This window comes from Pongo abelii, chromosome 3, assembly GCF_028885655.2.
Source record: "Pongo abelii isolate AG06213 chromosome 3, NHGRI_mPonAbe1-v2.0_pri, whole genome shotgun sequence".
NCBI lineage: Eukaryota > Metazoa > Chordata > Mammalia > Primates > Hominidae > Pongo > Pongo abelii.
In genome coordinates this window covers 165,435,171-165,452,667 of record NC_071988.2, presented here as the reverse complement: position 1 = coordinate 165,452,667, position 17,497 = coordinate 165,435,171, and the positions used below count along the sequence as shown (strand labels likewise).

At 35.0% G+C, this 17,497-nt stretch overlaps 1 protein-coding gene across 3 annotated transcripts in view; it reads right to left on the bottom strand.

Annotated features, from left to right (window-relative positions):
* Positions 1–880: 880 nt before the first annotated feature.
* The window catches only part of GAB1 (GRB2 associated binding protein 1), a 131,090-nt gene continuing 114,473 nt past the window's right edge, over positions 881–17,497 (bottom strand). For 2 of the 3 annotated variants that reach the window (XM_002815172.6, XM_054554511.2), the window contains exons 7-11: positions 16,459–16,548; positions 14,740–14,833; positions 13,726–13,849; positions 7,947–8,069; positions 881–5,143 (exon numbers count right to left, since the gene is read on the bottom strand). In XM_002815172.6, coding sequence (XP_002815218.3) covers positions 4,985–5,143; positions 7,947–8,069; positions 13,726–13,849; positions 14,740–14,833; positions 16,459–16,548 — 590 coding nt within the window. In that variant the 3' untranslated portion in view covers positions 881–4,984. The remainder of the gene's footprint in view (positions 5,144–7,946; positions 8,070–13,725; positions 13,850–14,739; positions 14,834–16,458; positions 16,549–17,497) is intronic. The other variant, XM_003776530.5, reaches the window with a different exon arrangement.

The following is a 17,497-nucleotide window of genomic DNA, read 5'->3' as shown; positions in this document are numbered from 1 at the left end:
TTTATCAAAAATAGTAATTTTGTATAATTTTAAATCAGGAAACCTAAGGGGACATGTTACCCAATCACAACAGTTAATAAAATGCCTCCCATTACAGACCCAGCTTTTTAAATATTCAATAACATTCACAGAATTGGCAAGTTAGTCTCCAAAAAATTCTAACAGAAACTGCAACTCAAAAAGCGTGTCTATATCAGATATGGTAGTAACTTCCTCAAAGAAGTTACATGCAAATACCCTGGAGTCTCATGGTTTACAAGGTGACAGACAGACATATGAGAAAATAATCTTGAAGAAGATAGTCTCACCCTACCCAAACTTCCCAAATATGATTCAGTGAGAGTCAGAGTTGCAAGTGTGCTGGGTGGGCTGAGTGGACCAAAGTGCTGACTTAACAGCAATTGTTGGGATTTTATAAAGTACTGGAGATGTTTGAAACTCTCATAGAAATGAAAAATCTCAACCAATTAATAAACAGAATCATTTCCCAAGTCACATTTTACATATAAAACCTAGCTTCTGACGATAAAGGTTGCATGCAGGCCCTTATTTATTTGGCCTTTTACTCAATAAAATGCGGCAGCACTGGCTGGCTGGAGGAGTAACGGGGCACGTGCATGTGGCAACAGAGTTTTTCCAGGGAGCTTTTTCTATTTAGTTAGAGAGGATCATGACTTGCGTTTCAACATGATTTAGTGAGATCTTTGTTGCAGAAAATGAGTGACATATAGAGGTGGGACTGGGAAGCACAGTTAATGGCAGAATTGGGTTTTTGATGCAGATAAAGACTCTAAGGAAGGGTTGGAAATATCAATTTATATGTCCTTATCAGTTCACAATCTTAGTATCCAACTTGTCTGTTTAAGGTCTTGAAACCAAATTGTTTGAAAAGTTTTATTTGGTAGCAGAAAAGATCTACAATGGGACCTTTACAAAAGATGATGAGCAAGAGGGGAAAAATAAATTTATACATATGATTTTGTTGTCAAAATTTGGGATGATCATCAGTAATCAAGAACTTACATAAAACCACATCTTTTTAAGTAAAGGAAGTAGAAGCTATGTTAATACCTTGACCAATCAGTTTGCTGAAACTCTGTTAACAGAGATTATACTGAACCGGAATAAAATTAAGTCTATAGAAGACAAACGAAATTATTTTTAACTGTAGTAATGCATAAACTATTTAGACAGATTAAAAACAACTTTCTCAAGCTGACAACTGATTTCTATCATATCAAGTCCATGACGTCTACAATATTCATTTATACCATGGCCTCTCATAGTCCAGTTTTTAAAATTGTATATATATAAATGTGCACGTAACATCAGATGTTATTGACAGTAGCTGTTACCATAGAATGCATGTATCTCTCTCACTGTGTGTATCCACTTAATTTGTTCATATGTCCAATCCCTGTCACGGACCTGACTGCTTATCTGACAGTGGAGGAGAAGACCTACCAGAATGACCCGAAGACAGAAATAGGAAGGATCAGCTCACCTCAGCATTATTAGAGGGCCAAAGGCTCTGTAGTGAAAGTAGTAATACCAACACTTTCAACGGGCCAAAAAAGAGGCACTAGGAGTGTTTGTGAACACCCAAGAATTATGATCAGTATCTACAGCATAGTGTGTAGGCATAAAGTAGTTAATATTTTAACAAAATATAAAAATACTGTTTTCTCTAAAGGGGGAAGCAGACAACTTCCCATAAGTAGAAAAAGAAAAACACTGGTGTTCAATTTCCGGTTTAAATGCATTTATGAAGGAAGACTATAATCCCCATTAATTAAATATAAAAGAGTCCAGCAGAAATTATGATCTTAACGTACAAGTAAAGTAGTACTTCTATATCAAATTAAATTTAGTCTATGATTAAATACAATGCTATATATACACACACATACAGACACACTCATAGTACCTTTATGGAATTCTCTAAAATGCTCACAGTAACTTACATAGTATTGATAATGATAAAGATGTATAAACTGAAGTGTAGATTTAAAAAATCTTTTACATCTTACTAAATGATATCTTCCATGGGTTAAACAGCTTTTTCAAGTTTGAATTTTAATTTTTGAAAGCAGAACTGTGCTTTGGTATTCAAACCTTCATAAAATCTTACAATTTTTCAGAATAAGGAATTAAGGTAAAGAACTCTAATGTGGAAGAAAGATTTCCAATCTCCAACATCCTAACTGTCACATGGTTAACCAGTGGTTTTTAGCCCATTCCTGGCCAAAGTCTAGCTTCTTGGAGGTGAGTTAAAAGGGTTTGATTCAAATTTAGTTTTTATATGTGCATATTTTAAAACTTAATAAAAATGCACATTCTGATGTGTTACATACCCTACTTTACCACACTGGAGACTACTTATGTATTAACTTCCACTACCAGGATAATTTATCTTTGTATAGACCTTGAATAACTTTAGCTATGTCTAATTAAAGAATTTCCTGAGATGTATGTTTAAAATCTATTATTTTTGCTTACACTTGTGAGAATCAAAATTTTCTTGATAGTATACAAATAAAACAGAGCATAGCTATAAATTGGCTGCTGGTTTCATCAACTATGTATAACTCCACATTTGTGTTATTCAGAAATAACTCAGAATCTTATTATGCTTAGTAATGAGCCAAAATGAGTACGCATAAACGTGAACCCAAAATACATCTATATTGATAAAATTGAGTTTTCAGGCTTTATGTATTGGGGTTATACATAAAATTTCATCTAAAAAGATTCTAGTGCTAAAAATGTTGGAAAATACTGCTCTGTAAGAAACTTTTAATTTAATTCTCTAATACAATGTTCAATGTGATTTAGTTTTCTAAAGCAAACTGCCTAATACACCACCATTCTTAAATTATTCAGAATGAAAAATTTTCTGAAAATCAGAGTGCTACAGATCTTTAAATATGGTGACTTGTAAAAAGTTAATGATAAGTTAGACTAAAAACATTCACTAAGTGCTTTAGACCCTTCTGATAGGCAGCTGTAAAGATTTTTGTTTTTGAATTAATCATGTATTTGTGTTTTAAATCTTAAATATATTCATCCTCCAAGTAACAGAATTTAGTATCTTTACACATTAGCTGTATTGTGTGTTTTGATAGTTTAGGCACATTTCAGTGATTTTAGATTTTATTTTGTGGTTTCATTATAAAACAGCTTGCACACCAAACTCAATCAATCTTTTTTATTTAAAAATCCACCTAAAAATTCACTTCTGGGTTTTAGTTTTTGTTTAAAAAGAAGCAAATATTTAAAAGCATCAAATGTTACTAGTCTACAATTCATCTTGTTATGAACATTTTTAGTTTGAGGATTGGGAAAATAAACCTATTACATTGATTAGGCACAGTACTATGGCCAATGGGCCAGAAATCAGGGCACATCTGTGTACTCAGGCAACAGTTAGAGGTCTGAATGGAGGGAGTCGTGCCTCAACTGTAGGCACTCCTTTCTCTATGCCCCCTCCAAAAACTGTTATAAGTCTCAAATCAGTACATGAGATTGTATGTAACTTGGTTAAAAAACAACTATACGTGCTTTCTAAATTATGTTGCAAAGCCAAGACAGATGAATATAATTGTAGCCTCACTACAACTTGTGGTCTTAATATCTATGTCACAGGACCATGTTATAGGTGAGACAGAATTACACCATCCCGCTGATGGTTTCAGAAATCTGGTTGGAAGCAGTCCATGACTATAACATTTCACATTGTAGTAAGGCTCCAATATTTCTTGAATTGGGGCAGCGAATATAAATCACAGTACAAAATCCGTAATTCTTTTAGTGGAAAAGCAACAGGTGCTACATATGAGAATCACTTATATAACATCTATTTTTTTTAATAATGCAGATATAAAATATTAATTGCATAGGGATTTAAATATAAGGCCAAGAAGAATATTAAGTAAAAAAATCATAGAAAGGGCACTATGGTGTCAAAAGACAGAATTTCATAGAGTAATAAATCTGAATTACTATCTAATTAAAAATCACAGTATGTTGCTGTAACTAACAGTGAATGTCAACTGCTTTATTCATTCCAAACTGAAAACCAATATTAGGACTAACAAGAACACAACCAAAGCTCATTGTCTAAACCTGATCAGTGTATTAGCACATCACTGCCTGGTACGTACCTGATTGGTTACATAATCTACCTTTTGCAAATAACACTTAATACATGTTAACAAGTGTAAGAACACATCATCACTGCATGCCATCAATGATTTGCAGGCTTACTTGGTAGTGTAATTATTCAGTCTTTCAAAGGTGCAAGATCCCACCCGGCAGAATCTTCACTCAGTGAACCAAAAACACTGTAATTAACAAAATATAACAAAGTTCCACCATTAAAAACTAAATGTACATGAAACAGAGAACTAGGTCCTGACACCAGTACATACATTATCCTCATCATTTTGGAAGGCAACAAATGATGAGTCCAAGTATAAGCTAATGGTTATCACCTGAAGCTTCAGGTAAAAAGCTAACTTGTGAATCTACCTCTCATTTTAATGTTGTTAGACTGTAGTTTAAACAGCAATTTCCAAATCTAAAAGTAGCTTAGTTGACTTAGTATTGTTATATAAAGTAGTGTGACAACAAACAAGAACTCCCAAAGGAATTATGGTAAGGTACATTGGGAATACCCAGAACAATGTTTTAGATGAAAAAGTGCATAAATACAGTAATACTATGAGTGTGTTAACTATGGAACAAATGTTTCTCTGGGAGCTAAACAATACTATTTTCCCACATTATTTACATGTTATGAATTGTTCAGATACCACAAAGCACCACTTAAGTCTAAATTGCTTGATTATGTCAGAAAGGTCCTTTGACTCCAACTCTACTCATTTGAGGATCTACCTAGAGTAGAAGTGTCAAGTCATTCTTCAAAAGGGATTTATCTTTACAATTCAGTTTTCTTTTGTTCAGAAATGGCAAGGCAATATTTTCATTTCACACTCTTCGTTGGCGTTTCTGATTCTGTGGACTGTCTCCCATCTGTCCAGGCTTCCCGGGTACTCTTTAGAGCCAAGGTCTTCTGTTGGTCAACAACAACATAATCCACTCTCTCATCTGCCACACTGCTGCCTGAGCCACTGCTCTTTTGCTAAAACACAAAGAAAAAGCAAAAAGTCCAAAATATAAAGGAGTGTTTCTGAGTACAACTCAGTCTTAAAACACAAAACACATGCATTGTGAATACTCTCTATTTATTTATTTTTTTTTGAGAAGGAGTTTTGCTCTTGTTGCCCAGGCTGGAGTGCAGTGGCACGATCTCAGCTCACTGCAACCTCTGCCTCCTGGGTTCAAGCAATTCTCCTGTCTCAGCCTCCTGAGTAGCTGGGATTATAGGCATGTGCCACCTTGCCCAGCTAATTTTGTATTTTTAGTAGAGACGGGGTTTCACCATATTGGTCAGGCTGTTCTCGAACTCCTGACCTCAAGATCTGCCTGCCTTAGCCTCCCAAAGTGCTGGGACTACAGGTGTGAGCCACCATGCCCGACCATGAATACTCTTAAAATTCTTCTGGGTCATACACAAAAAATAACATCAACTACCTCAACTTAAAAATGTCTCTCTCCTAACTATATACTATTTTTGCCTTAAATTTAAAATTATTATATTTAAGAATTCAAAGCTGGGCCCAGTGGCTCACGCCTGTAATCCCAGCACTTTGGGAAGCCAAGATGGGTGGATCACAAGGTCAAGAGTTCAAGACCAGCCTGGCCAAGATGCTGAAATCCCATCTCTACTAAAAATACAAAAATTAGCCTGGCATGGTGGCACGTGCCTGTAATCCCAGCTACTTGGGAGGCTGAGGCAGGAGAATCTCTGAACCCGGGCGGCAGAGGTTGCAGTGAGCCAAGATCGTGCCACTGCACTGCAGCCTGGGCAACAGAGCAAGAGTCCGACTCAAAAAAAAAAAAAAAAAAAAAAGAATTCAAACTAATGCTTCCATGACAGATGAAATTCATATAAAATAGGGACAGCAGATGCCTGTTTCACCTTAACATAGACAGCTTGATTCTCCTGTCAACTTAAGCTTGACTTTCTCTCAAGCTCTGAGAACATGAATCAATGTTTACTTTGAGAGCTAACAAGAAATGTTTTTGGAAAAGTTATACTTCAAGAATGACAAACTACATAAGCTGATGCCTTCTTATTCGTAAAATTCAACAAGATATAGATACTTAAATAAAATTATCAATGCACTGCTGCGCTCACTAGAAAGTGAAATGTCTAAGGTATAAGAGAAGTAGAGGGAGTGGTGAGCTTCTAAAAGGTAAATGTGGTGTTGGCTTTAGGATGAATGTCAATCTCAAAAGTGCAATCAGGGGGCCCTGCATTGGAGGTGATGCTGAAACTGAGACTATCCCATCAAGCTAGGGACCCCTGAAGGGAACTGATGTGGTCCTAGGGTGGTAGCACCTCCTGGTTCCTAGCAGAAGCAAATACAAATCGTTTACGGAAGAAATTTAGGTCCTCAGAAGATATGCTCAACAAAATGAGTTTGCAATAAAAATATATAAAACACACAAAGAAACAAACTGTAGAGAGTGTGAGATAGGAGAAACAATAGACACAGATTCAGACCTCCAAGGACTTCAGATATTGAAAAAGGAGCTATTAAATTGGCCAGACATATTTGATAAAGACTCAAACAGAATTTCATTTTAGAAAGGAAAAAGCAATATTTGAATAGTGACTGAGACTTTCCCAGAAATGATAAAAAATATGAATCCAAAAAGAAGGCAGCACTTCTAAGCAAGATAAATAAAAAGGAATCTATGTCTAGACATATTGTAGTGAACCTGTAGAATACCAAAGATATAGAAATGACCTTAAAATCATCCAGTCAGAAAAGACATTACCTATAAGGGAATTTCAATTAGACTGACAGCTATTTTTCCATAAGAACAGAAGCAAGACAGTAGTGGGATAGTATCTTCCACGGGCTGAGAGAAAATTATTGTTGATCAAGAACTGTAAACTCAAGAAAACTATGTTTCCAAGAGTAAAGGCAAAATAAAGACATTTAAGTTATTCAAAAACAAAAAAATTACTACCAACAGACCTCTACTAAAGGCACTTCTAAGGGGTATATTTCAGGTGGAGGGAAAATTATTGCAGAAGAAAAGTCTGAGAAATAGGAAGGAATGATAAAGAAGCTGGTAAACATGTAGGAAAATGTAAATAAACATTGTTATATAATAAGAGCAGTAATAATACTGTCTAATTTGTGGGTTTAACAAAAAGACAACATTAAAATTTTGGACAAAGATAGCACAGAATTTGAACATTTTAAGGAGAGTAAAGACACTAGACTGGTTAACTTTAGAATTCATTAAATAATGGCCGGATGCAGTGCTCCTGCCTGTAATCCCAGCACTTTGGAGGGCTGAGGTGGGTGGATCACTTGAGGTCAGGAGTTCAAGACCATCCTGGCCAACATGGTGAAACTGTGTCTCTACTAAAAATACAAAAATTAGCCACGAGTGGTGGCGCGCATCTGTAATCCCAGCTATTTGGGAGGCTGAGGCAGGAGAATCATTTGGACCTGGGAAGCAGAGGTTGCAGTGAGCCAAGATCCCACTACTGCACTCTAGCCTGGGCAACAGAGCAAGACTCTGTCTCAAAAAAAAAAAAAAAAAAAAAAGAATTTCTTAAATAACTATTTCAGTGGTAACCACTAAAAGAGTAGAAAGTATAAAATTTCTAACCATCAGAAAGGAAAAAAATAATCCGTCTCCAGAACTATGTTATTTGTGGTTTATGATAGCATCAAGTCAGACCAGACTAAATTTATATTAAACATAACTTAATAAAATTATCCCAAAGGAAATAATTCTTCAGGTTTGAAGTGTGAACTAACTGTGTACAAAGAATAGGCATGTCACATGTCACTCACCTTACGTGGTGGTGTGGATTTCCCAGAATCTAAGTCGAGATCTAGGTATTCCACCTGTTTGTCTCCTTTGGGCTTGATCATAGGGCTGCTTCCTCCATCAAGACTGTTACTGCCAAAGAGATTCTGAAAGTATTAGACAACAAAATCAACGGTCAGACATTCACCAGACATACCACTCATACTGTTGGACATCTATGGAAGCCTAAATATTTGCTTTCAAGAGGACATAGCTTAAAAAGTTAAACAACCTTTTAGGATAGAAAGAAAATAAGTAATATTTAAAAAATTGATTAAAGCCTAGCTTAGAGCAAGCTAAACGTAGTTTCAAAAGTTAAACTTGGTTCACACTAAGATTGAGACATCAAGAGATAGTTAGCTGTGATAGCCCAACTTGAACATTATTAAAATTATATCTGTACTCAATTATGCGTTTACAGGATCTTTATATTCCTTGCTTTCAAATTAAATTAAAAAAAAAACTTTCTACGTTTTATTTAAAGGCTTTCACACTAAAATTTGTTTGACTCCATTGGCTAAGTCTATTTTGTTTCAATCATCTGGATTTTTTACCACTTAATTTCCTTAGCCTGATCTTTTCCTTCCTGAAAGGCATACATTCTAAAGAACGTATTTAAGAGATAAGGAAAATTACTACCTAAGGAAGGCCTGAGATAAAAGAAATGATAAAGAAGTCACTAAACATGCAGAAAAACGTAAATAAGCATAGTTTATATAATAAGAGCAATAATACTACTAACTTGCGGGTTTAAAAAGAATTAAAATTTTGGACAAAAATAGTGCTAAGATTTTAAAGAGAGCAGAGTGAAGACAACTCTGGAATTTGTAAATAACCATTTCAGATGATTTGTACAGTAGGACTACTCTCTAAAAAAAGGGAAAGAAGGTGGGAAGATAGATGACAGCAATAAACAACAGAAACAAAAAACTTGAGGCAGAAGAATGAAAAATAGGCACTTGAAGATCAATGCTAAATAGAAAGGAAAAGCTGGCATGAACCTAAGTCCCTATATATTCCCTCCACTCTAATTACAACAGGGTTCTATTATACATGTGCTCAAACAAGTGACTTGTTTCCATGCCTTACTCCTTTTAACCCCATCTAGAAATGTTCTTGGCTTCTCATACGCAAGACTGTGTATTTCTCATTAGGGATTTTCATCCTTGTGCACTGTTGATATTAATGTTCATATATTATCTCATACTTTTGAAGAAAACCATAATGATTTAACAAAGTTAAAAATTTATACATGTTATGATGAATAAAACAATTTGAAAACTGCATACATCTGGTGGTTCTGTTGATTCTTTTTATATTGCTACTTCATTTCTTTTTGCTTAGGTTAAACAGAAAAAACTGTGCCTTAGGGAAAGGATACTTCTAGGAAAATATTGAGACTATTCCCTCATTTCGTAGCAGGGCTGCTAATAGATGGTATGGAACCTTTTTGCAAATTATTAAATGGTGCTTCTCGCACTGGGGTGAGACAGCTCTGTGCTGTGGGCGACTGCAGCTTGGTGAGCAGCACATAGCCTGAATTTCATATAATCAGGTATGCAGTACGTTTATTCAGTAAACAACCTGCACAACTAAATGTAATGTTCCCATTTGAAGAAACAGATTTTTTAAACCAAATTTATCAATTACTGCAAATAAAACATTAAAACAATATATAAAATGGCTAGGCGCGGTGGCTCGGGCCTGTAATCCCGGCACTTTGGGAGGCTGAGGCGGGCGGACCACCTGAGGTCAGGAGTTCGAGACCAGCCTGGCCAACATGGTGAAACCCCGTCTCTACTAAAAACTACAACAATTAGCCAGGTGTGGTGGTGAGCACCTGTAATCCCAGCTACTTGGGAGGCTGAGGCAGGGTAATCGCTTGAACCCCGAGGCGAAGGCTGCAGTGAGCCAAGATCGCACCACTGCACTCCAGCCTGGGCAACAGAGGGAAACTCTGTCTGAAAAAATTAAAAAATCAAAAAATCAAAAATAACATGTAGAGCACAAAAAATGTAAGCAAGTTTTGGTCCTCAATATAAATAGCAATCCCTCTCTTCTTTCTAATTTATGGAGAAACTGAAATCATCATGAAATTTTTTATCTGAATGACTCTATATATCATTGTCACATAAAATCAGCCATGAGTGTGTGAAAAATTCTATATTCAAATGTGATCAGTGAAAGACCCATACCCTCCATTTCTCTGATTAGAAATATCTAGAACTGTTTGCAGTATTACAAGGCTATAAAAGAAATGCATAAATTCGTAAGACCTGCATGCATAATACCAATACGTTGCTCCTAAACAGAATTTCTCAGGGTGGTTAACCTATTTATGTCTGTTAACCTATTTTAACCTATTTTATGTCTGTTATTACTAGAACTGAATGTTTTTCCATCTTTAAGTATGGTTGACATTTGTGTGTCTACAAGGAAGTCTATTTGCTCTTGATTTAATCTCCACTGGAACAGCCTGTCTGTATTCTAGCCTTTCACCCAGTATTTTCCCAAAACAGTTTAGAGAAACTCTAAGATTCTATAAGGTATTATAAGTGTTCTTTGAATTAAATAACAAACCAGTAGTGCGAGATTTTTTTTTTTTTTTTTTTTTGAGATGGAGTCTTGCTTTGTTGCCCAGGCTGGAGGGCAGTGGCTTGATCTCGGCTCACTGCAATCTCTGCCTCCTGGGCTCAAGTAATTCTCCTGCCTCAGCCTCCCGAGTAACTGGGATTACAGGCGCCTGCCACCACGCCTGGCTAATTTTTGTATTTTTAATAGAGACGGGGTTTATCCATGTTGGCCAGGCTGGTCTTGCACTACTGACCTCACGTGATCCGCCCACCTCGGCCTCCTTAAAGTTCTGGGATTACACGTGTGAGCCACCATGCCCGGCCTAGATTTTTAAAAAATTCTTTAAAACTTATGTAAAATCATTTAACATATTTTTGTTGTTATTATCACATAACAATATGTATGCCTTTAGTTATGGTTTACCATCATTTGAATTCCAGGTGTCACATTCAGAATTCACTTGATAATGCGTGATTTTTTATCCAAAATTAAAGAAGTTTGTTAAATATTGCTATAATTCTCACATTCTTTTCTAAGGGAGAGTTGAATGGACTATGATGAGTCCTTCTATTTGGCAGCATGAGGAGATGGAATCGGCACTGTTGACTTTTCTATTGTACTTGGTAGATAGGTATGTCCTCCTGGGTCATTTTTGCTTTTTTCTAATACATAGGACCTAAGTACTTCAGAAATTCATCACAGGCCAGGTGCAGTGGCTCACGCCTGTAATCCCAGCACTTTGGGAAGCCAAGGCAGGCAGATCATTTGAGGTCAGGAGTTTGAGACCATCCTGGGCAACATGATGAAACCCTGTCTCTACCAAAAACACAAAAATTAGTCACGTGTGGTGGCGCAAACCTGTAATCCCAGCTACTCGGGAGGCTGAGTCAGGAGAATCATTTGAAACCCAGGAGGTGGAGGCTGAAGTGAGTTGAGATCGCACTACTGCATTCCAGCCTAGGTGACAGAACGAGAATCTGTCTCCAAAAAAAAAAAAAAAAGAACAGAAATTCACCACATTGTGTTTATTTAGACACCTCTACTGGTGGCAAGTAAAAGTACCTTTCTGGCTTACTGTCATTAGGTGTAAAAAAAAAAAAAAAAAAAAAATTGTATTTTGATTTCCTTTGATTTCTGATTGTAATGCTCTTCTTTTTCATCTTTTCCCTTCATGTAACACTTACCCATGACAAATCACATTTTTAAACTTTCCTATTATATGGGACTTTCCAAAATTTTTATGGCTATTTACTATTTTGGGCAAAAAGACACACTCTTTAGTACCTCAGAAAATACTCTAATTACTTTACGATAAGAAAACAGTTCACTCAACTAGCCAAAGTTGAAAATAGGTGACAATATCTACTCTGACCGAGAATTTAGGATTTAGAGTTTTACTAAAGTCAACCTACTATACTGAGGAAAACTAATGAACTTAAATAATAATAATAGAACTCCACTCAAATTGAAAAATAGTGAATACAAAAGCAAAAGTCTATAAAAATTGCTCTGCCTTGAAAAATCAGTGAAAACATTATTGATATATTGATTATATTATTTTTGAATACTTTATAAATTTGATATTAAAAAAATTTTTATAGACGAGGTCTCACTATGTTGCCCAGGCTAGGTGTGAACTCCTAGGCTCAAGAGATCCTCCTGCTTCAGCCTCCTGAGTAGCTGGGACTACAGGCACATGCCACTGTGCCTGGCTAAATTTGGTAATATTTTAAAGTTAATTAATTTAAGCACAAAATCAAGTTTTTCATATCACTTAATTATGTTTCCTGACAATATATAGCTTTAAGAAAGCTGGTTCTGCCTAAAGTCTATTAAGGATGAAAAACCAATTCATTGATAGAATTGAGCTTTATATTTTATACCTCTAAATAGGGCTGTTTTAAATAATATAGGGCCACTAAAGTGTTACTCATTCTAAATTCTGACATCAGGTATTTGCTTATCCTGGTAGATATGGTCTGACTGTCCCTCAATACCTACTCTCCCCTCTCCCATATGCATGGGATTTTTGCCCACTGTTCCTCGGATCTAAGGCTATGTTTTCTAGCTCCTTTGTGTCTAAGTGTGGCCACACAGGCTAAGTTCTGGTTAATGGTTTCTATAAAGCAGTTTCGAGGAACTGTCCTTATGAGGCAGTTGGGCTGTACCCTTCTTTTTCTCCCTTTCCTCCACCTGGAGTTGGAATGTGATTCTGCTGGCTGGAGCATCATCTTGTCCAATGAGCATATGTGCCACACCCAAGGAAAGCAGACTGGAGAGCTGGAAAAGGTCTGAATCCCTGAAGACTCTATGGAACAGAGCTGCCACAACAGCCTTGGATTGACTCTCTCTAGACTTTTCCATGAGAAAGAAAGAAACTTCTGAGTCACAGATATTTATTTTCTTTTACTCAGAGGGGAACTTAATCCTAACGGATATACTTATCTACTAAAATACAAATAACAAAGCAAACATTAAATCTGACTTAAGGAAAAGCTAAAGCAAAATATTTTTAAAAATTAAAACTGGTTTGTATTCTTAAAACATTTGAAGTATTTTCTGACAACTAGTTGATTTCTGAGGAACAAAATGCTCACTACCATTAGAAAATTCTCATGCTTTATGGTAGTATAGCCAACCTCAAACATGTTACGTTTATAAGAGGTCTTCTTTAATCTTTACACCTATCTAAGGGTATATTACTTATTTATAAGACCATTTCACCATTAGAGTGCTGTGACATGGCCTTAGAGAATTGCATTATAAAATGCTGCCAGTATATTTTCTTGAAGAGTATCAAAAATCAAGTATCTCTTAAATGACATATAACTGAAAACTTAATTCTTTTCTAATTAGAGACGGGGTGACATGTTGCGCAGGCTAGCCTCAAACTGCCGGACTCAAGGACTCAAGTGATCCTCCTACCTCAGCCTCCCAAATAGCTGAACTACAGGGTTGTGCTGCTGTGCCAGGCAACTTTTTTCTTTTTAACTCATTTACAGTTTACTTTCACCTTTTATTGGTTTTAGAGTTTATGACATTATTTTTAATAAGCTTTTTAGAAGTTGTCTTTTACTGCTTTTTCTTAAGTATATAAAGATACGAGGATAAAATTTATAGACAGAACAGTTCTAGCTTGAATGACTGAAAAGGGCTGCTCAGAAAGGGAAAAGTTAGAACTTTACATACTGGGTCTTCACTGGACAGGTTTGGGTTCATGGGAACATAATTCTCTTCACTGTCGTGTGAGTCACTGCTTGAAGTTGTGCTATGCACTGAATCTGGTCGGGGGGACATGGGAAACCTAGAAGAGCTAATTGCAGAAATTATCATCACAAACATAAGCCTTGACAAAAATATCTAAAATTATTCCCCAAATAAAAATGAGAGACAGTCTGCATTCTTTCAGAAACATTCCCTTATGTTTACAATCATTCATTGTACACATTTATAATGACATAATTTTTGTGCACAGACACATAACTAATATTTATAATTGTATCATAAAAGTGTATTTTGGACAGCAAAATATTTTGTGTAAAACAAAAAAAACCACTGCCAGTGACTTGGTGATAAGTAGAAAGTTACAGATATAAAATGGAAGATTTAAGAATTTCTATTTTTTTAAAAACTATATATATACACACACACACATATAAAATATGAACATATGTTCAACATAGGTTTGTAACTTCATAAATTCCTCTCATTTCCCTATATACATTTAAATAAGTCTCGGTTAAATAATCTCCACAAGAGACTACCATATTTTCAAGATTAGTAGTCCTCAGAAATTTTTGGTTTCATAAACCTTTTACACTCTTAAAAATTATTGAGAATCCCAAGAAATTTTTGCTTACAAGAGTTGCATCTATTAATTTTGCCATATTAGAAATGAAAATAGACATATTTTTAAAACACAAGTAATACACGAATACACATTTCTATTGGGTGTCACAATGATATCATTACTTATCATGTAGCCTCTGGAAAACTCCACTGTACACTCAGAAGGAGAATAAATACAGCAAATAACATCTTAATATATTAATGAAAATGGCTTTGACTTCACAGAACCCCCAAAAAGGGGGCTCTTCAGATCATCCATTGAGAACCACTATTCTAGATATTTTCCATGATAATGAACAATTCTAGATAGTCACATTATTCATACAAACTACATATTTTAGACAAAGGACTTACTCTCGAGCAAAACTCCTAGTGATGGGAGATCTAACTGGGGCTTGTAATTCTTCCCATTCTGGCAAAGGTTTTATTTCTAAAGGTGCTGGCTTGACTGAAAAGAAAAAGAGAAAAAGAGATTTTTAGTATACAGAACTTTGGAAAACAAACAAGATTCTCTCTGTGTAACTCTATTTATATTTGATAGCCAGAGTAAACCTAAGACCACCTAGTTTCACATGTGAAATGAGGTTCATGAATGTTACATGATTTGCCCAAGGTTACGTAGCTAAGTAATTCGTGGTAAAAGCTAAATCAGATGTTTCATGATTGTTACCTCAAAGCCTAAACCTCTATTACAACATGTTGCCTAAGTACATATTTTATGAATATAAACTAAATGAGATAAAGAAAGAGTAATGTGACCCAGTTCCTCTATGGTTGCTTTATATGTTTCATTATTTCACAAATTATTTCACCAATTTCATACTCAATAAGGAAATTTAATCATCTATGTAAAATCATTCCTATTCTTCAATATTGAAGTATATAACTATATATATAAAATGATGCATAGAAACTATTAAAAACAAAACTTTGTTAAAACCCCAAACTGAAAAAATGTTCGAATCTTTTAAAATAATTCATGCCCAGCAGGAAACAAACAAAACGAAAAAATATTTGTATCTTTAGATCCAAACTCTGCTCTGAAAAAAGGCCATAATTATTTTACTTCAAATTGTTAGTGTAATTTAAGCAACAAATCTCTTGCTAAATTATATACAATTAAGTAAATGCTAATAATAATTTTCATTTATAAGTGATCTTTATTTACCTCATATTGCAGTAGACAGTTAAACCAATATATACCACAGAGTTCTTAGCCATTTTCTTAAAGTCAAGACTGAGATTTTTTCAGAAATTTATGGAGTGAGCAAAAGAACTAAAACAATACTATTTAATACTAGATATTTTAGGAGACTACCTAAACATGTTAGGTAAACATTTCAGTTGTTTCATTCTGCTACTCTTAACAAAAAATTTCATCTTTCCAGATTTATGTATAGTCTTTGTCCATGTATGTTATGGCATAGTTACCATTACACTATAAAATGAATGGTCATTTTAAAGGACCATACACATTGAGGCTCATAAGTATTTTGTCAACTCACATATAATGAAGACCAAATTAACTTATTAAATTTGAGCTGAAACCATTTTGCTTGTCTATATTCTTAAAATAGACACATACAGAATATTCCGCTGACTGAAAGTATTTCTTTAACTGTTAATGTTTTACTTTTTGACACCCAAAGGCTAATAGCAGTTTAGCTGTCAGTTTTTAAATAATGGCACAATTAATCCATGGAAATGATTCTTTATTCTGTCTCAGAACAGAATACATATACATAAAGACAGAAGACAACAGCAAATCACAAACAGTTCACAAACTGAAAGGATAAAATGTTGTCTACAAAGTTAAAAGAATAATGCAAAAGGACAAGTCTGAATATGACATATTATCAAATATTTAACATGCTGTTGTTAATGGCAGAGTAAGTAGACTCATTGTGTATTATGGGAAGCATTCACTTTAGAAATAACGTGCGGGAAAGTTTTATTTACAACAGCAGTAGTATTTAAAGTTCTTTATTTTTAGAAAAAAAAAAAAAAAAAAAAAAAAACATTACAAAATAAATTCCCAATGCCCCATACAGCATGCGGTGCTAAAGTACATACCCTTTCTTCTTGTAGCAAAGTCACCTATGGTTTGTGAATCAGTTCGCTCTAAACCATGGGGTTTGAGTCTTAAAATTTTAGGACTTTGACCTAATTGGTAAAAAGAAGACTCTCTTAATATAATGTTATTTATTAATTGGAAAATGGATTCTGTAAAAAAAAAAAAAAAAAAGCAACAGAGCCCTGTGCAAAAACGTTACATCTAAAAGCATGAACAGAAGTTTGTTGTGGAGAATATTTCAGTCTTGTTACATAAAATTCATGCTCATGCTCAGCACAATGGAAAAGAGGAATTTACATGCAACAATGTAAGCAGCAAGGAGGTATAAAAAGATGGTAGGATTTTAGTGCGATAACCAGCCTGGTTAGTTGTTATCTTCATTTGGCGGAACAGAGGGAAAATATGTGCCATGTTAGTTTTTCTTCTAACATGTCTTAGAAAACTGGATCAAATAAAAAATTTGTAGAATACCCTAGTCAGATCTCAATTACATCTTTCTTTTCTTTGAAATCTGATGTCTCATATGAAAACCCGAAGGCCTACGTCCTTGTAATATTACTTTTCTAATTTGGTAGAGATGTTTTTAAAACCTTAATCTATTCCTGCACCTCCTGACCAAGACTCTTCTAGAGAAGCAAGTGGCCACTACTATATTTACTAATCTAAAACCAAAACAAGACCAAGATTTCTTTCCTCTGGATACTCACTGGTTGCCCAATGGCTTCATCTTGCAAGAATTACATGTTTAGATTCTGGTTCTACTGATTGCCTAGCTTCAGTTTAATTAAGTGTATTTCTGAAAGCATAAATTCAGTTACCATCATCTTCCTTTCACTTAATGTCTGCCACATAAAAGCACTGCTGAAAAGCCTATGAAAGGGCATCTTTCCCATTAGAAGCCTGGATGCCAGAGCTGCAATATCATTTGAACCAGTGATTTAAGCTACTCCATTAATAGTGGCACTAAATTTTCTTTTTTCTTGGAATTTACAAAGTTGAGTTGACATCTATTAGGTGGCAGAATCAGAATTTGCTGGT